This window comes from Emys orbicularis, chromosome 13 (assembly GCF_028017835.1).
Source record: "Emys orbicularis isolate rEmyOrb1 chromosome 13, rEmyOrb1.hap1, whole genome shotgun sequence".
Classification (NCBI taxonomy): Eukaryota; Metazoa; Chordata; order Testudines; family Emydidae; genus Emys; species Emys orbicularis.
The window spans coordinates 47,750,597-47,766,357 of record NC_088695.1 but is presented as its reverse complement, the minus strand read 5'-3'; the positions used below and the strand labels follow the sequence as shown (position 1 = coordinate 47,766,357).

The 15,761-nt window shown below is 56.3% G+C and overlaps 1 protein-coding gene across 1 annotated transcript in view; it reads right to left on the bottom strand.

The window, feature by feature from the left end:
- Nucleotides 1-3,190: 3,190 nt before the first annotated feature.
- Nucleotides 3,191-15,761, bottom strand: part of TTYH2 (tweety family member 2) — a 39,710-nt gene continuing 27,139 nt past the window's right edge. Inside the window, exons 5-14 of the mRNA XM_065415806.1 lie at nucleotides 14,392-14,487; nucleotides 13,123-13,195; nucleotides 12,312-12,381; nucleotides 11,711-11,766; nucleotides 11,090-11,182; nucleotides 10,452-10,544; nucleotides 10,158-10,300; nucleotides 8,697-8,882; nucleotides 7,662-7,740; nucleotides 3,191-3,305 (exon numbers count right to left, since the gene is read on the bottom strand). Of these exons, the coding sequence (XP_065271878.1) occupies nucleotides 3,225-3,305; nucleotides 7,662-7,740; nucleotides 8,697-8,882; nucleotides 10,158-10,300; nucleotides 10,452-10,544; nucleotides 11,090-11,182; nucleotides 11,711-11,766; nucleotides 12,312-12,381; nucleotides 13,123-13,195; nucleotides 14,392-14,487 (970 nt within the window). The 3' untranslated portion in view covers nucleotides 3,191-3,224. The remainder of the gene's footprint in view (nucleotides 3,306-7,661; nucleotides 7,741-8,696; nucleotides 8,883-10,157; nucleotides 10,301-10,451; nucleotides 10,545-11,089; nucleotides 11,183-11,710; nucleotides 11,767-12,311; nucleotides 12,382-13,122; nucleotides 13,196-14,391; nucleotides 14,488-15,761) is intronic.

The window sequence follows — 15,761 nt, the reverse complement described above, 5'->3', positions numbered from 1 at the left end:
CAAAGCTGTATTAAGTCAATGTTCAGTTGTAAACTTTTGAAAGAAGAACCGTAACTTTTTGTTCAGTTACGAACATTATAGAGTTACGAACAACCTCCATTCCCGAGGTGTTCGGAACTCTGAGGTTCCACTGTATTGCACAAACAAGTTAGACCATAAGGTGGCACTGCTCTCTGTATCAAATAGCCGGGCCCTAGTATCCTTATATCTGGAAGAACTTTCTCATGCTCTGAAATTAAACAATTACAGCTAGGCAAGTACTGGGGGGGAAAAAGCCCTGCATTCCAGAGACTTTTTAAACAACTTTCATTTAACTGCATTTGTGTTCCTTGTAAACACTCTAGCAAATCCGTTTGCTGGCGTGAATATTTGCAGCAAAGGCAAACCATGAAGTGAATATTGTAGTCTATTGGCAGAAAGTCAAGTTCAAACCCACAGATCTATGTGGGTTTGAATAGCACTGTAGGACTAGGGCACCTCAACATTTAAATAATCTGTGCATGATTGTGAGCATTTGCAGCAGAAACCTGATTATAAATGACAGTCAGTCAGTCAGTCAGGGAATGGAAGCAATATCACGTGACCTGTGCCCAATCAAAAGACATCTTGGATTGCGGAGATAAAATACTCAATTCAGCATTTGCAGCAAACTGTTCCTGCAGCTAACTGTTGGCTGCAGTGTGTGCCCAGCTCTGGAGACCAGGCTCGGATAGACTGAAGCCTCAGCTATGCAAGTCAAGGAAGATGTTGGCAGACACCATCTTGCCCTAATAAGGATCAAAAGGAGATGAATGTTTAGTCCAAGTTTTTATTGTCTCCTTCCTGGAGGGTACATACAAATCAAGCAGGACTCCCAGTTCCTCCAAGGAGCCCAGAATGAGGTTAATTCACATGCGTTTAAAAACAGCTCTTCTACCAGTACTGTTACACGGAAACATTAAAAGCAAAAATGAAGTTTTTCAACCATACCCTAGAGCTAGTCACGCGTAACATGGACGTACAAACAATTGTATGGTGCCTGATATGTACAATTATCTTTAAAAGACCCAGGTAATAAAACCTCCACGAGGCGTCTGCATGCCTGGGAGGGCAGCTCCGCCCAGTTGAGGAGGAGGAGCCTGTTCAGTTTTAGCATCGCAACCACAGTGTTAGGCTAAGAAGAGCAAAAATGAATGTGGAAGGATAGCTCAGCATCAGCAGGGCAGGCTGGGCCAATGCCATCCAACCAACCTGGCACGATCCAGGGTTGAGAGTTTCTCTGTTTTTTTGTGCTTGGGTAGAACGAACCCTGGACCAATTGCTCTGTTCTGAGGTGGTGGCTGCAGGCTGGCTTTTCTCCGTTTGAGAGCACAGTCTTGTAGGGGGTGGAGCTCCACAGCTTAGGAGGAACCATATTTCAAATTCAGTTCTGGTGCAAGCAGATGCAACCTCATTGATTTCAAATGGAGCTCAAATGCTTATGCTAGGGCTGTATTTAACCATGGGAAGAGGACGGACCCAGATGGATCAAGTGGGTAGAAAAATCTCTTTCCATCTGGGTCTTTTAATCCTCTGAATCCAGAAATTAGTTCTCACCCACCACTGCTAACTAGGTATTCTCTCCTGTCCCAAAGAAGTCGGGAGGAGGATGGCAAAGGGAGACCCTGTACTTTCTTTGATTATGGAAGGGAGAGGAGGTAACTGAGGTCTTGTCTACACTAAGAGAAAACAGTGTTGGCAACAGCTGTGTTACAAGACTATTGTAGCTAACAGGTTTCTCTGATCAGTGTGAACAGGGGAGTTTTCTTGAGAACCCTCTGTTGGGTTTAGTCTATAGCACTGTTTAGCTCAGCAACGTCCACACTCCTCAGAATTAAAAGAAGTGCCACCTACCACTTGCTGCTAACATCATTTCAACGGCTGTGGGGACGGAGTCGCAGAGCTGCCACTTCCCACCACACGATGGGACAAAAGTGGCTGCCATCCTCCACGCTGAGTGGCAGGAGAAAAGGGCCTGAACGAGATGCAGCCTCTCACACGATTCTTAAAATTATCTCAGGGTTTGGATTAAAATATTTTCTAAATATTTGTTCTAGGAACAAAAATCGGTGCCAAAAAAAGTTACAAGACCTGCAAAAGATTTTTATATAAAAACCATGCAAAACCAAAAAAACCCTTCTAAAAAAGGCAAAAAAAGTGTGCTGTGTATGTCTGTTCTTTGGATAGTCGATAAAACCACTGGTGGAAAAAAGATACCAGCAAAAAATAATACAAGGACAAATAATTATTCTACTTACTCTGAAGTCTCGAACACCTGAGACCATATCCTGGCTTATTCCAGTAGCAAAGGGACCGCAGGACAGGTGAGGGGAAGTGTGTAGGTCTGGTACCGTACATACCAAACAGGTGCTACAGAGAGTGTGGGGAGGATGCCGTCACGATGCAAGCCCACCCGCTGGGACCCTCAAAAGGAAGCTGGAGTCACTAGTGGTTGGTATTGCATTGCTGCAGGAGTGAGGAGCATCTCCCCACTTTGCAAGGTGGTTGTGCACGATACTGAACAGTGGATGTGCCTGTGTTCTGTGTATTTGGACAGTGTACTGGTCTTGTTATTCACACCTAACTAGTTATAAAAGGAAGCCTGCCAAAGGCCCTCCAATACATAAAATAACCCCAAGTTGGTGCAAATAGGAAGCAAAGAGGGACCCACCCCTATGCACAAAGCTGCTTCAGTTTTCAAATTGGCGGTGGCTGTCATGCTAGAAATGGCAGCGAGCCGCATCCAGCCCCCCAGGCCGGCGAGGGAGAGAGGTGGCAGCACCTAGCCTGTTGTATCACAAGCCAGCTGGAATCCCTGCTCCACGCTGGGGATGGGTGGAGAGAGGGAAACCAGGTTTCAAGCAAAGGGCGTGAGGGAAGTTAGTTTGGAGAATGGAGGCTGTGGGCACCGTCCCATGTGCACTTCAGAGAGGAAGACTAAATGTGAGCAAAAGCTGCCAGATGATACAGGAGGGATCTGCAGAGCACACGGAATATGCTCTGGGCTTCCAGCAACCATCAGCTTTTGACCTGCAATTTGTCCTTCAGCCAGAACCAGCTCCAGATCTCTCCTGTCGGCTCCTGTCCCTTCTCTTCTCCAGCAAGAGGCCTTTTTGTTTCATGCGCTTTCCAGTTGCCTTTGGTTTCCGTTGCAGAAACGCTGTTCGTGTTTTCATCTCTTGTAAGTTGCTCAGGGAGAGCACGCATTAGGCTGGGAATTCACTGCCGTAATGTCTTCTATGCTCATCGTTGACGGAAAGATACGTGGCTCGCATGCTGGGAGAGTACTGTGGAGGAGAAGAGGGAGATTAAGAAATATGTTCTGGCTATGGTCAGTAATCAGGTGAGCCGCTTGGTAGTAGAAGCTGTGCTGCTGAACTTGGAAATGTCTGTTTAAGACCCCAAGTCAGTACAAGAGTAGGCTTCAGTTGCAAACCTATCTATCTGAGGGTTTTATTCTGCCACCCATCACCACAGTATCTGGGCAACTTCCACATGAAATCAATAGCAACAGTGAAGTCCCAAGTGGATTTGCGGAAGTCTTTGCGTTTTAATTTTTGAGTTAGTCCTTTATTTATCGGTCAAGATCCCATGAGTAAGAGGAATTTGATCCTATTTATGGGCAAGTTTCCTAGCCTGGTGAAGTGAAATCTAAAGTGTTATCTGTAAAACGAGATTATTTTATTTATGTCTTAATTATCTAATTTTACACCAATTCTAGCATTTCTTTTTCACTCTGCTGGGACAGCGAAATGAGATTACTCACATTTGTTTTCTGATTTTCAGGCCTTAGCTCAGAAACGGAACTGTAAATACAGCAGGGGAAATTCTAAACCCTAATTAAAAAACTCCAACACTTTCCCTTCAGTTCTTTAAGCCATAAGAAACCCGAACAGACCCAACAGCAGATGGGTGTGGGGTCTAAGCCACCCAGCAGTGCCTTAGTAATTCACGGGTCTATTCCCCTGCATCATTTGATATTTCGACCGCCTAGGAGAGACAAGGAGCAGCTGATTTAAGTGGCTCACAGGTCATGGTAAATGGAGGAGGAATTGATTTTAAAGTATTTTGTTCTACTTTTATTTTATTATGATAGCACCAAGCAGCCCCAGTGTATCCAAATGTTCCTTTCAGGTTCACATACTAACTGCGCTGAGGTGAAGGGATTTTAATGAGGAGTACAAAGGCCTTTGTGATTGAAAAATTGAGGTACCGTCACTCATTACAGTAATTCTGTCCTGACTAAGGCAACACGTATCAGTGCTTGGTTTCCATGTCTACCAAATACGATTTGGACAGTGGCAAGTTGGAGGGCAAAGGGGTACGCCTGCTGGGATGACCCCTCCTGGCAAAGAACTGTGCCATGCCGGGCTGCCCCCCGGAGCAGAACACACTGCACGTGCAGGTGGACAGTATGTCCACACAAGAGGGAAAAGGCACAAATGCGATGCACAGAGTGTGTGCGCCAATCACTGAGTGGGGCATTGAGGGAGAGGAAGAGGAATGCAACGAGACACGCCAGAGATAGTGTGAGGATGCCACGGCTCACAGAACTCCCTCTATAGGACGCAAGTTTGCCGGCTGACCTTCTGTTGAATTATTAGTACATGGAGATTACCGGTTCCAATTCTAGTTCCCATAGGATGAGACAGGCAGTGGGAAAAGGTAATGGAAGGCTGCATCTGCACTAGCCTGCTTCACACTCGCCATCAGACTAGCGCCGACAGCTCCATCAGTGGGAGCACTGGACAGCTAACCCTGCTCTGAATAATTCTAGACATAGCCTAGGTCTGTCTTCACTGCAGAATTAGCAGGCTCTTACTCAGGTGTTGCCCCTCTCCCATCCACACACAAAACTCACTGACCCCAAGTTCAGCAGTGCTTCCAACCCGGGCTAGCTGGCTCCTCTGGGGCTACAAACTAAAACCCGTACTAGTCACCCGCCCACTTTGCAGTATGGACACAGGCCAAGTCATTCAAGTGCTTATAGTCCTCCAGTGCCTTCCCACAATTCCCCCCGTTTGCCCAGGACAGACAAGTTCTCCCACAATTCACTGAATGAATCAGAATGTCTTAGCACAAAGAACGATGCGATACCCCAGAGGCCCTGAAGGCGCACACGTGGGAGCGCAGAACCAGTGAGGACACGGTAACTCCAGCAGGGCTTTGCAGTGTGGCTGCTCACACCTGGGGTAGGCCAACCTGGGCGTCGCTCGCCCGAGCTAACTCTGCAGTAGGACATGAGCATTGCTCATAGAACCAGGGGAACTGGGGCTGGCTGCCCTGGAGCAGGTGCAAGGGTGGGAGATTTGAAGGGAGAGGCTAGAGCAGACTGCCTCAAGAAATTCCCATCCCAACAACAATGCAAAAGAAAATTCTCTCCCCCATTTAGTTTAAAAGAGGGGGAGGGGAGGGGAGGGAAAAAGGTCCCCACCAAGGCAAGGCATTAGGGAAGATTATTCAGCGTTTGTTATTTTGGAACTCAAAAGCTTGAAAGCCCTTCCTCGGGGACTTCGATTAGACTGTTCAGTGCAAGGATGGCAAAGAGCCGGGCGGGGCATGAGCTGGCCACAATGGCCTAGCGCCTAGCCATAGGCTAGATGACACCGGCCCGGGGGGATTACAGCCAGAGATGGAGGTGTCTAACGGGATTTCATGGACAATGCCCATCGTCTTCAAGGGGGGGTGGGAAGCAACCAATGCACGGAAGAATTAATGAATGATGATGCTATCGAGGCTGGAGCTTAATGATTTCTAGCAACCATTGAAAGGCACGTGCGCTCTGGAGGTCTGGGTTCAAATCCTCGAGTCAGGCTCCGAGGGTCAGATGAGTTCAGCAGGTCTCAGCCTAGTCCCCATTTGCAAACCCCCAATAAACCACTGTGAAGGCATTCTGGGGCCCTGGGCATGCTGTGGCCCCACCCCTCCTGGGGGCAGTGGTGGCCATTACACAAGAGCCGCCTAACTGGGCAGGGCTGGCTGGGCCCTCTTTGGGCAGAGCTGAATGACAGGCCTGCATTTCAGCCATTAACAGGAAGCCCTTACATCTAAACTGACACTGCTTAGTACGAAGTGCTCTCACAGCTAATTGCAAGCTGCTCTGGGCAGGTGCCAGATCTCCCTAGTCATCTAGAGCACCAGTGTCTGAGCAATTCCAAGGATGGAGGCTGTAACTCACTGCAAGGGGCATCCCCCTGGCACAGCATGTTCATTCCCAGAAGAAGCCGGTGGGGAGCAGCTCTGAGGAATATTGGCTGGGCAAAGAGGATCAGATACTTAAGTTATTTTCTAAAAATTCCTTCCCAGCGTTACTGCCACCTCCTCCAGCTAGATTTACTCCAGCTGGGCTCAACGCTCATCCTGGCTTCTGATCATATTTCACTCAGACAGGGCAGGGAGGAGACTATTAAGGCAGAGAGAGGTGGAAGCAGTATTAGGGGGGAAAAGCGTCCCCCTTTTCTGTGGAAAGGGCATTTTGATGGAGATTTTCCAAACAGCCCCCTGATCAGTTTCAGTCCCTGGTTCTAGTTAGTTTCCCTTCCTGACATAGGAGCACAAGGAGAGTGTATTGAAGAACTCAATGGGTTGAGAAAATCTGGGAGCCCTCCACACAATCCAGGCGGATTCAGGCTTTGGACTGGTGTTGAGATACACAGAACCCCTGGGTCTGGCTCCAGAGCGCCTACTGTCAATGGTTTCCCATTTCTGTTCCAATGAAAGCAAAACACATACAAAGAAAATATACAAAATGGAAGACAGGACAGCTAAAACGATGGACGTTATTAGGGGAACCAAATGACCATCCCAAAACAGAAAAGAAAAAAAAACCCCAAACTTACTCTTGATGGGCAACATAGCTCCAAAATAGTTGATGCAAAAACAAAGCAAACATTAGCAGGCAAGATGTTTTTAAAGAACATTAAGCCAAACACTCCAGGTAAACGGAAACAGGTTTTGGTTACAGTGAATGCATTCTAAAAAAATCTTGGGAGAAACAAACAAAATAAAAAGATCAGAACCAAAGCAAATGAAGCAAAACTTGAGTTTGTCTTCTGAAATGTTTAGGACACCTGCCCCCCCGCCCCCCCTTTTAAAAACAAAAACAAAAACAAAAAAGCCAATGCTTGGAGAAGAAATCTGTTAACGAGTTAGATACGGATGCATTTGTTTTTAAATATGGCATCAAGCAGAAGGGCATGACAAGATGCAATAAAATGAAGCCATATGACGTATCGGTGATGTAGCTGGAGAGCCGTGGGGAATGAGTCACCTGCTTTTTCATGAGCCATTTTCCCCCTCTTGCTCAAGTGGCGTATCTAGAAGTTTCACCTCCGAGTCCAAAAGGCGGGACTTCCTGTCCCGGCATTACATTTCTGAACGTGCTGATTCCTGGCTTGGGATTATCATTCCCAGAGGTACCGTGTTCAAAGGACAGGGTATGTCCATTAATGCCCAAGAGCAAGAGGGGCTGGAAGAGGAATTGTTCACGAGCCATTGTCACTAGCTCAGCAAACAAACCTCTTTGGTTTCTGATGAAGTGGAAGGATTCCCCATCACTTAGCAACACGATTAAAATAATAAAAAACTGAGAAAGCAAAGAGGCCCTATTATAAAAACGACTTGGCTTCAGATGCCCATCGTACCGTAGGGGGAGGAGAGCCTCTTCCAATCAACGGGACATTTTCATAGCGCGGGTTTCCACCGAAGAGCGCAGCCTGGTTCCTGCGGGGAGACGGAGTAAAAGCCCTTCAGAGATGGAGACCACATGTTGACCGAGCACCACCCCAGAAGGACAAGTCTGCTGAATGGACCAGATCTCCCAGGGCTCTCGTCATTAGCAGCACCAGGGGGAGGGTGCGCCAATTCCCTCTCTCGTTGGGTCGGAGGACAGTCATGGAGTGGGATACCGCACCTCCATGCAAAGGGGATCTGGGACACTCCAGAGCCCTCTACAAACACTGGACTGGCCCAGAGGTTCTGGGACTGGTTGGAGGAGGGAGGCAGAGGGCTGTAAAGCAGACAAACAGTGGGGTCGAGAACGCCTTCAGCACTCACGGACGGTTGTGGGGTTTGCGGTTTTCTAGCACTGTGCATGCCATGGTCAGAGAGCTTTACACACTGACACCTATCAGTCCTCTCTCTCTCTCTCTCCTACTGAGGGGCCAACAAGGCGAAGCGACTTTCCCGAAGACGGGGACTCAATAGCCAAGTGGGGCACAGAACCCACCCCTCCCAAGCAGCAGTTCCCTGCCCCAGGACAGCCCCCCAAGCGCTGAGCCTTCCCCCAGGGAGAAGTCAGCAGTGAAGCGAGACACAGCGAAGGAGGGGCGGAGAGGCGAGGGGGCCGCACCAATCTTTCCCAGGAGCCTTCTTCCTCTTCACACCAGATCCGAGCACAGGGCTCTCACCCTTCTGAGCTGGAGAGCTGTATATCCCCCCCCCCCCCATGGGGGAGGGGTGCTTCTGTCTGTTGATGCCTTAAGGATCTGCTCTAAGCCTCCCCAACAGCCCCCCGAGGCCCCTCCAAGCAGCAGCCCCGGTGCCTCTAGCTGCCCCGCCGGGGAAGGACTGGAGTTTCTGAGCGTGCTGTTTTCACAGCTCAGGGAGCTGCAGGCCAGTCCATGAGCACCCAGCACCCCGGAGGGGTTCCCCGGCGGGCGAGGATGGAGCAGCCTTACATGTACTCAGACACTGGGGCATTGGAGATGGTCTGTGCTGGCGGGTGCAGGCTGGTCTGGCTGCCCAGACTGCTGCTGTAGCTACAGAAGCTGCGGAGCTGCCCGCGGGTGGGGTTGTGGGTGGCGATGCGACGGGCCTGCGGGTTGAAGGGGTCTTCCTCGTCGATGTCGTCGTAATCCTGATCCCTGGAAGGAAGGAAGGAAGGAGGGGCAGCGCGGCCCGTTAGCCACCCTCTGACGACGCGGGAGCACGGCCGGCCCAGGGGAGCAGCCCCCGGGGACGGTAAAGGGGCCTCTCTCTGGGCAGCCTCAGCACAGGCACCGTGACAAGAGCACGGCCGTGGAGTCTGAACCCGGGCCGAGCTCGCCCAGCCTCATGCCTGCTCTGTGGAGAACAGGACCCGCAAACCCGCCCTCCTCCCCTCACCCCCACACCTCCCCTCAAACCCGCCCTCTTCCCGCCCCCCCTCCAAGCCGCCCTCACCCTCCACCTCCCCTCAAACCCGCCCTCTTCCCACCCCCCCTCCAAGCCGCCCTCACCCTCCACCTCCCCTCAAACCCGCCCTCTTCCCACCCCCCCGCCACCCCTCCACCTCCCCATAAACCCGCCCTCCTCCCCTCACCCCACCTCCCCTCAAACCCGCCCTCCCTCCAAGCCGCCCTCCCTCCCCACCTCCCCTCAAACCCGCCCTCTTCCCGCCCCCCCTCCAAGCCGTCCTCCTCCCGCTACCCCTCCACCTCCCATTCTCCCCTCCAAGCCACCCTCCTCCCTCCACCTCCCCTCCAACCTGCCCTCCTCCCGCCACCCCCGCCCCTCCCCATAAACCCGCCCTCCTCCCCTCACTCCACCTCTCCTCAAACCCGCCCTCTTCCCACCCCTACAAACCTGCCCTCCTCCCGCCCCTTCCCTCCAAGCCGCCCTCCTCCCGCCATCCCTCCACCTCCCCTCCAACCTGCCCTCCTCCCCTCACCCCCACACCTCCCCTCCAACCCGCCCTCTTCCCGCCCCCCCACCAACCCGCCCTCCTCCCGCCACCCCCACACCTCCCCGGGGAAGGCAGGGCACCAGGGCTGGGAGAGCTGGCACAGGGCAAACCCACGGCAACTGGACGCCATGGCTTTGGAGGAAGGGACCAGCCAAGAGACATGACCCGGTACTGCCACTGCCTGAAGCGTTCAGGGCCCAGGCAGCGACGCTCCCCAGGATTCACCAGGAGCCAGAGGCAGGCAGTGTGCCAGGGAAAGGCGGCTCAGAGATCCAGCTCCTAGGGCAAGGAGGCAGGCAGCTGTCCATGGCACCGAGGCAGATCTCCCACCCTCTGTGGGCACATACTCCCGGATGGTGCCTGGCCGGCCACACGCAGCATTACAGCTTGGCTCCCCAGACCGGTGGGGAGCGAAACGACTCCCACCTTCCCCCTAGAGCGGGCACCGGCGGCGCGATCCCAGGATCGGACCCACCTGTCGGCAAAGTGCTTCCAGGCCCGCGGCGTGGCACAGATGAGAGTGGAGAAGGACATGGCGGCCAGCAGGGAGAACAACGCCAGATAGAGCAAGCCCTCCACCCCGTCATAGCAGACGCCCATCAGCCCGTCCAGGTAATCCTGCAGTGGGGACAGACCACACCATCTTGCTCCTTTCCCCCCGTGCTCCCACTGGCCTGGCAGGCAGCACCATGCCAGCCCCAGGGTGAGCCACGTCACGGGAGGGAAAGCTCCCCCCGCCCCGATGCCCTGGCAGAGACGCCCCACCCACCTTGTGCAGGCCCCGGCAGTCCAGCATGGCCGTCAGCTGGTGCAGGCTGGTCTCGGAGGAGTTCAGTAGCTGCTGGATTCCAAGCAGGTCTTTCTGCAGCCGAGAGAGGAGGGGCAAGGCAGAGGCACTGAGGCCAGCTGGCGGAGCTGGCAGCACAGATGGGGATGGCGTGTGGGGGGAGGGGGGCAGGAGCTGGTGCACAGTGCAGGCCGGGCCGGGGGGGGGGCTTCTCCCCTAAACGCGGCAGCTTGGGACGTGGCATGTGGCCCCTGCCCTGGCCACAGCTGAACTTTCATCCCCAACGTCTTGTGCGTTCCAGACACCTCTGAACCATTCTGGCCTCGGGTGCAGGATTTAGGGTGGGGCTAGAACGCCTCCCTCGTCTCCCCCCCCCCCGCGCCCCAGCTCCCCTCCCCAGCTCTCAGCCCAGGAGGAGCTGTGCCCGTCCTGCAGAGCGGCCGGGGAGAGGGCAGCCAGGCGCGCTGAGGGCTCAACGCTGGGCACACACGGCGGGTGGCATGCACAGCTGTGCAGAGGGAACGGGATGGGTTTCGGTTCCCGGTATGAGGAAGCACGGAGCAGCCTCTCCTCCCCACCGCTGCCACGGATCTGACTGCCCAGCGCAGGCCCCGCCTTACCTCGGCCGTGGGGAAGAGGGGCACCGCAAACTGCATCAGGCCCTGGATCTGAATCTGCATGGTGGTGAGCGAGCGCTGGTAGATGGTCAGGGCCTGCATGGCAGAAAACAAGACCTAGTTCTATGGCATTGCCCATGCCACCCGCAGGAGGGCAGGAAGAGCAACCCCCCCTCTGCCCCCACGCTGTCAAGACCCAAAGGCCAAGCTGGGCATTGTAACCCTGGAGAGGAAAATCCAGCCAGTGCCAGCTATGCCCGTTCTGGGCCTGGGATCTGCAGAACAAGCCCGGGAAGAGAGCTTGATGCCTCGATTTTTCCACCCCAAGGCGCCTACGTGGACTTGTCTTGTGGCTGCGGTTGGCGTTGGCAATGCCTGGAGCACTGGGATACAAGGTATCGGGAGCCGCATTCCTGCCCCAACTCCCATAGGAGACACTGGGCTCCTCACCAACCCCTTCTCCACGCTGGCCCCCATCCTGGGCAGAGTCAGCCCCTGTCCTCCCACCCCCCGCAGGCACTGCAAGGGGGAACACCCAGGCACGGGCTGGTTTCCTTTCCAGCGCCGGCCTCTGGTGAGAAGGCACCAGGGCCGCGCTGCAGGAGGGGCTGGGTGGCTCCGTACCTGCTGGAAGGGGTTGCTCAGGTTCTGGCTGCAGTACAGGTAGTAGTGAACCACTTCTGCAACGCAAGCACAAGGGGAGACGTCGGAAACCAGGGTGACATGCGGCCCGCCCCTCGTGGGCACCTCTCAGCCAAGCCAGAGAGATCCCTCCAGCCCTCCCCACAACCCACCCCAGCACCAACAGGGTACCAGGCCCCGCGGCACGGGAGCAGGGAAAGCAGCGTCTCTGCACAGGAGCCTTTACCAAGAGAACCATTCGCCTCTCCCGAGCGGCCTGGACGAGACGGGGACGGGCGGCTCTGCTGGTGGCTGTCTGCCATGGACGGCACCGGGCCAAGTCATGCGGCAACGTGCCCGCTGGTTTCAGTTCCACTCCAGGTGGGGACGCGAGCAGCAATGCAGCGTAACTTGCACCAATCTGGCGTAGCTGGATAGAGCTGCCTCTGCTTACACCAGGGCTGAGGTTAGCCCTCAAGGAATCCCCCGATGGCTGCAAGTTACACGGCCCTGCCTCTTACCCCACTCGGCCACCCCCGGGCGTCCCCGCAGGCACGCTGGGCCCGTGTCTAAGCGCTACGCACAAGAGAGGCGATTCCGTCACCTGCACTGAGATCGCCCCGAGTTAGGTTCATGATGAACTTGTCCGGGGCGACGCAGAAGTCACTGGTGCCCTGCAACAAGCAGAGAACACACGCTCACCGCACTGCCCGGCCCCTCAGAAAGCACCCGGGCCAGGAGGCAAAACGACAGCTGGGGGGGGGGGGGGGAGCACGTCGCTAGGAGCTGCCCCAGCCACAGCAGCTCCACCACACACAAAACTGGGCCCATTTTAACAGATGGTGGAGGACCAGTTTTACAGTGTCTGTCCCCTAAGCAGGTCTCCCCATGCCTCCCACAGCTGACATCAGCCCGATTCCTCTGGCCTCTCCGAACCCTATTTACACCCATGCTCCGGCACCACCTCATGCAGCCCCTCCCGCACGGTGCCGCCAGCTTGTGCGCACAGGGCCCCATGCCCAGCGTGAGAGGGGAGCACCCCTTTCTGCCACGACCACCCTCGGGATCTTGCATTTAGTCCCAGGCACTGCAGGACTAGACACCCCCTCGCCCCCCCAGAGCAGAGCGGGGCCGGTTCCTGAGGGGGGAGAAACCGACGCAATAGACGCTGCGCCCCTGCACCGCCGTGGGTCATCGCCACGCCTGCTCGAAGCACGGGAGAGAGACGGGGATTTGGCAGCTGCATGCCAGTGAGGGCCCAGCTATCAGCAAGAGCTGCTCCCTTCCCCAGGGAGTGGGCAGCGGCTGCTTGGTGTCCTAATGGGATCCAGGCCTTGAGCTACTCCTGCTAACACCCGCTTTGCAGCACACACTGTGAGGACAGCCGGCCAGCCGCTCTGTTCCTTCTCACTCACCACAGCCGCAGAGGTGTCCACAGCCAGGGAGGCCCAGCTGAGGATGAGCGTCACCAGCCCGCAGCACAACATCCTATGGGAGAAAGGGAGACAACTCAGTTACGGGGACCCGAGATCTCCCAGTGCCCAGGCCAGGGCAGGGGGCGTGGTCTCGACTGGATAGAACACGGGCTGGGCCTCTGCCACTGACTCACCAATGACCTTGGGAGAGTCACTGCTCCGAGTCCCCATCACGCCACGCTGCACCGGGGCCTTGCACGCTTACGTGAACAACTAAGGAGTGGTGCAAAGTGGCCCCAAGGGGAGCTCTGTGCAGTCAGATGGTCCAATGTGGGGACAGGAAACCCACCATTTGCCACTGAGAGAAGGCATGTGGCCTGTAAGGGTTCAGAGGTCAGGAACTTTGACCCTCTGCCCTCCTGCTGCTGGCACACCCCACCTACCCCTTGCAATTCCAGGCTACGATGCACAAAGGCTGCCGGGCCCTTGGCTCATCGTAACTCCTAGCACCCAGCAAGCAGCCCACCCCTGCTGGCCAGGGCGACCCCTGGGGTCTCATGTGCCAGGACTGGGCCGGTGGCAACAGCTGCTCTCCTCGGGGCTGGGCTGGCGATGGCTGCAGAGGAGCCCACCCAAGGTGCTGGAGCCATGCAGGGAGAGCGCCCATGCTATGGGATTGAGGGCAATGCCCAGCCGCCCGCCTGGCCTTTTCCCTGTCTCCTGGCCAGCCAGCAAGTGACCCCAAGGACCAGCCTCCCTCAACACCAGCCTGCGCAACAGCTGAATTATTCACAAGCGCTGCAGTCGGGCTCTGGCTTTCTCCCGTTTGCAGCTCGAGCTGCCGCGCTGCAAGGATCCATCCTGCCTGCTCTCCTGTCCCAGGCGGGCTCTGAGCGGACGCTCTGGTCGGGGGCGTCTGCCACGGGCGGGCTGGGAATTGCAGCACCGGAACGATCCACCCTGACCCAGTCTGGGAAGGGGGGTGTGTGTCTCTTATCGAGCACTGACCATAACGGCGCTGTCCTGCTGCTCGGGGGGGGGAGAGCAGGGCTCTCGGTGCTGCAGCACCGTCCATCCTGCAAGTGCGTCAGGGCCCCTGTGCCAACCCAAGGGAGGCAGGCGCAGGGCCAGTTCGAGGCCTGGGGAAGGGCAGGTGCCCATCTCCCCTCCCAAAGCTAGCAGCAGCCGCCTCGGCGCAGCGCAGGAGGGTGGGGCCGGATGGGCAGTGCCCACCCCCCGGCAGACAGTGGGGCAGAGGTGGCTACTCACGTGGTGAGGAGGCACCTGGAGCGCTTGGCCAGCCCCAAGCAGGCGATGAGGCAGATGATCAGGTCCAGGATGAAGAGCAGCAGGTAGGAAAGCCACCTGGGCCCGGGGGAGGAAGGGGAGAGGCTGTCAGAGTCCCTGGAGGGCCAGCTACCCCAGAGCCGGGCGCACTCCCCCGGAGAGGCCAGCACATGAGCTGCAGCCGCAGGGACGCCAGGAGATGGGGTGAGATGGACACTGGCCTGACCCCGTCCGGCTGTTCGTACGCTCAGGGTGGGGACGGCGGGAGCCCTGCAGTCTCTGGCTGCCCGGCTGGATCTCAGCCTCTCCCCTCGATGGCAACAGACGTGCACCCGCGGCCCTGACCCGGCCGCTCTTCCATTGGGCCTGTCGCACGCTTCACGCCTCTGCCACCATGGCTGGTTTCTGAGCAAGGGCTTCCCCCCTGCCACGGAGGCAGATGGGATGGCACTGGCTCGGGCAGGACGGGTGTACAGGCTGCCCACATGGGCAGGGATGGAGGCGCATTTAGTCCTATCAAGTCCAGCACCCCAGGAGCCAGGACAGGTCAGCTCCCTACGTTAGACCCCCAGGGGATGGGGTTTCCTCTGCTCTCCCTCGGGGGACACAGACTAGCTCAGAGCTGCAGGCACCTCCCCCTCAAGGGTCAGCCTAAACTCTCTGTTCCCTGGGTCAGACGCTGCATCGCTGAACATGACCCGAGCGCGCTGGGCAGCGACGGGGCTGAGCACACATGCCAATTACAGCCCCCGGGCGCAGCCAGTTCCCAACACCAGGCGAAGTGGGACTGGCGGATACGGCTGCAGCAGCCCTCGTGGGGCGCAGGCGGTGCTGCAGGCCGGGTCTGTGGGGAGCTAGCTGGAGCGCCGGCGCATGGGGGCAGGAGGGGAGCACTCCCTGTCTCTGGCTCGCTCTCCCCCGAGGTGCAGGAGCCCAACGGGCGCTCCGGTTTCATTCTGGTTCGTTAACCCTGCAGGGGAGGGAGAAGTCAGCCCGTTTCTGCTCATTAGAATCTCTGCCCAGAGCCAAAGGAGCCAATTAAAATCCTCGACTCCAGCACAGCGGGGCGCACGCTGCGGACGGCTGCACTCACAGCTCCGGGGTCTGCTCCATTTGGCTGGGGAGCTCCTGCCCCCTTCCCCCCCAATACTCCCTCCCCGCACCCCCGAGCCCCTTCCCTGCCATGTCTGCAACAGGACGGTGAAATCCCCAATCGGCAGAGCCCCCAATTCAGCAGTGTCATCACCGCAGCAACCCGCCAGGGCACTGGACAGGAATTTACCCTGGCGCAGCTCTGGGCTCCTCCCCTACCCAGCCCCACGGTGCCGTGCTGGCCTGGCCCAGGCGGTGCA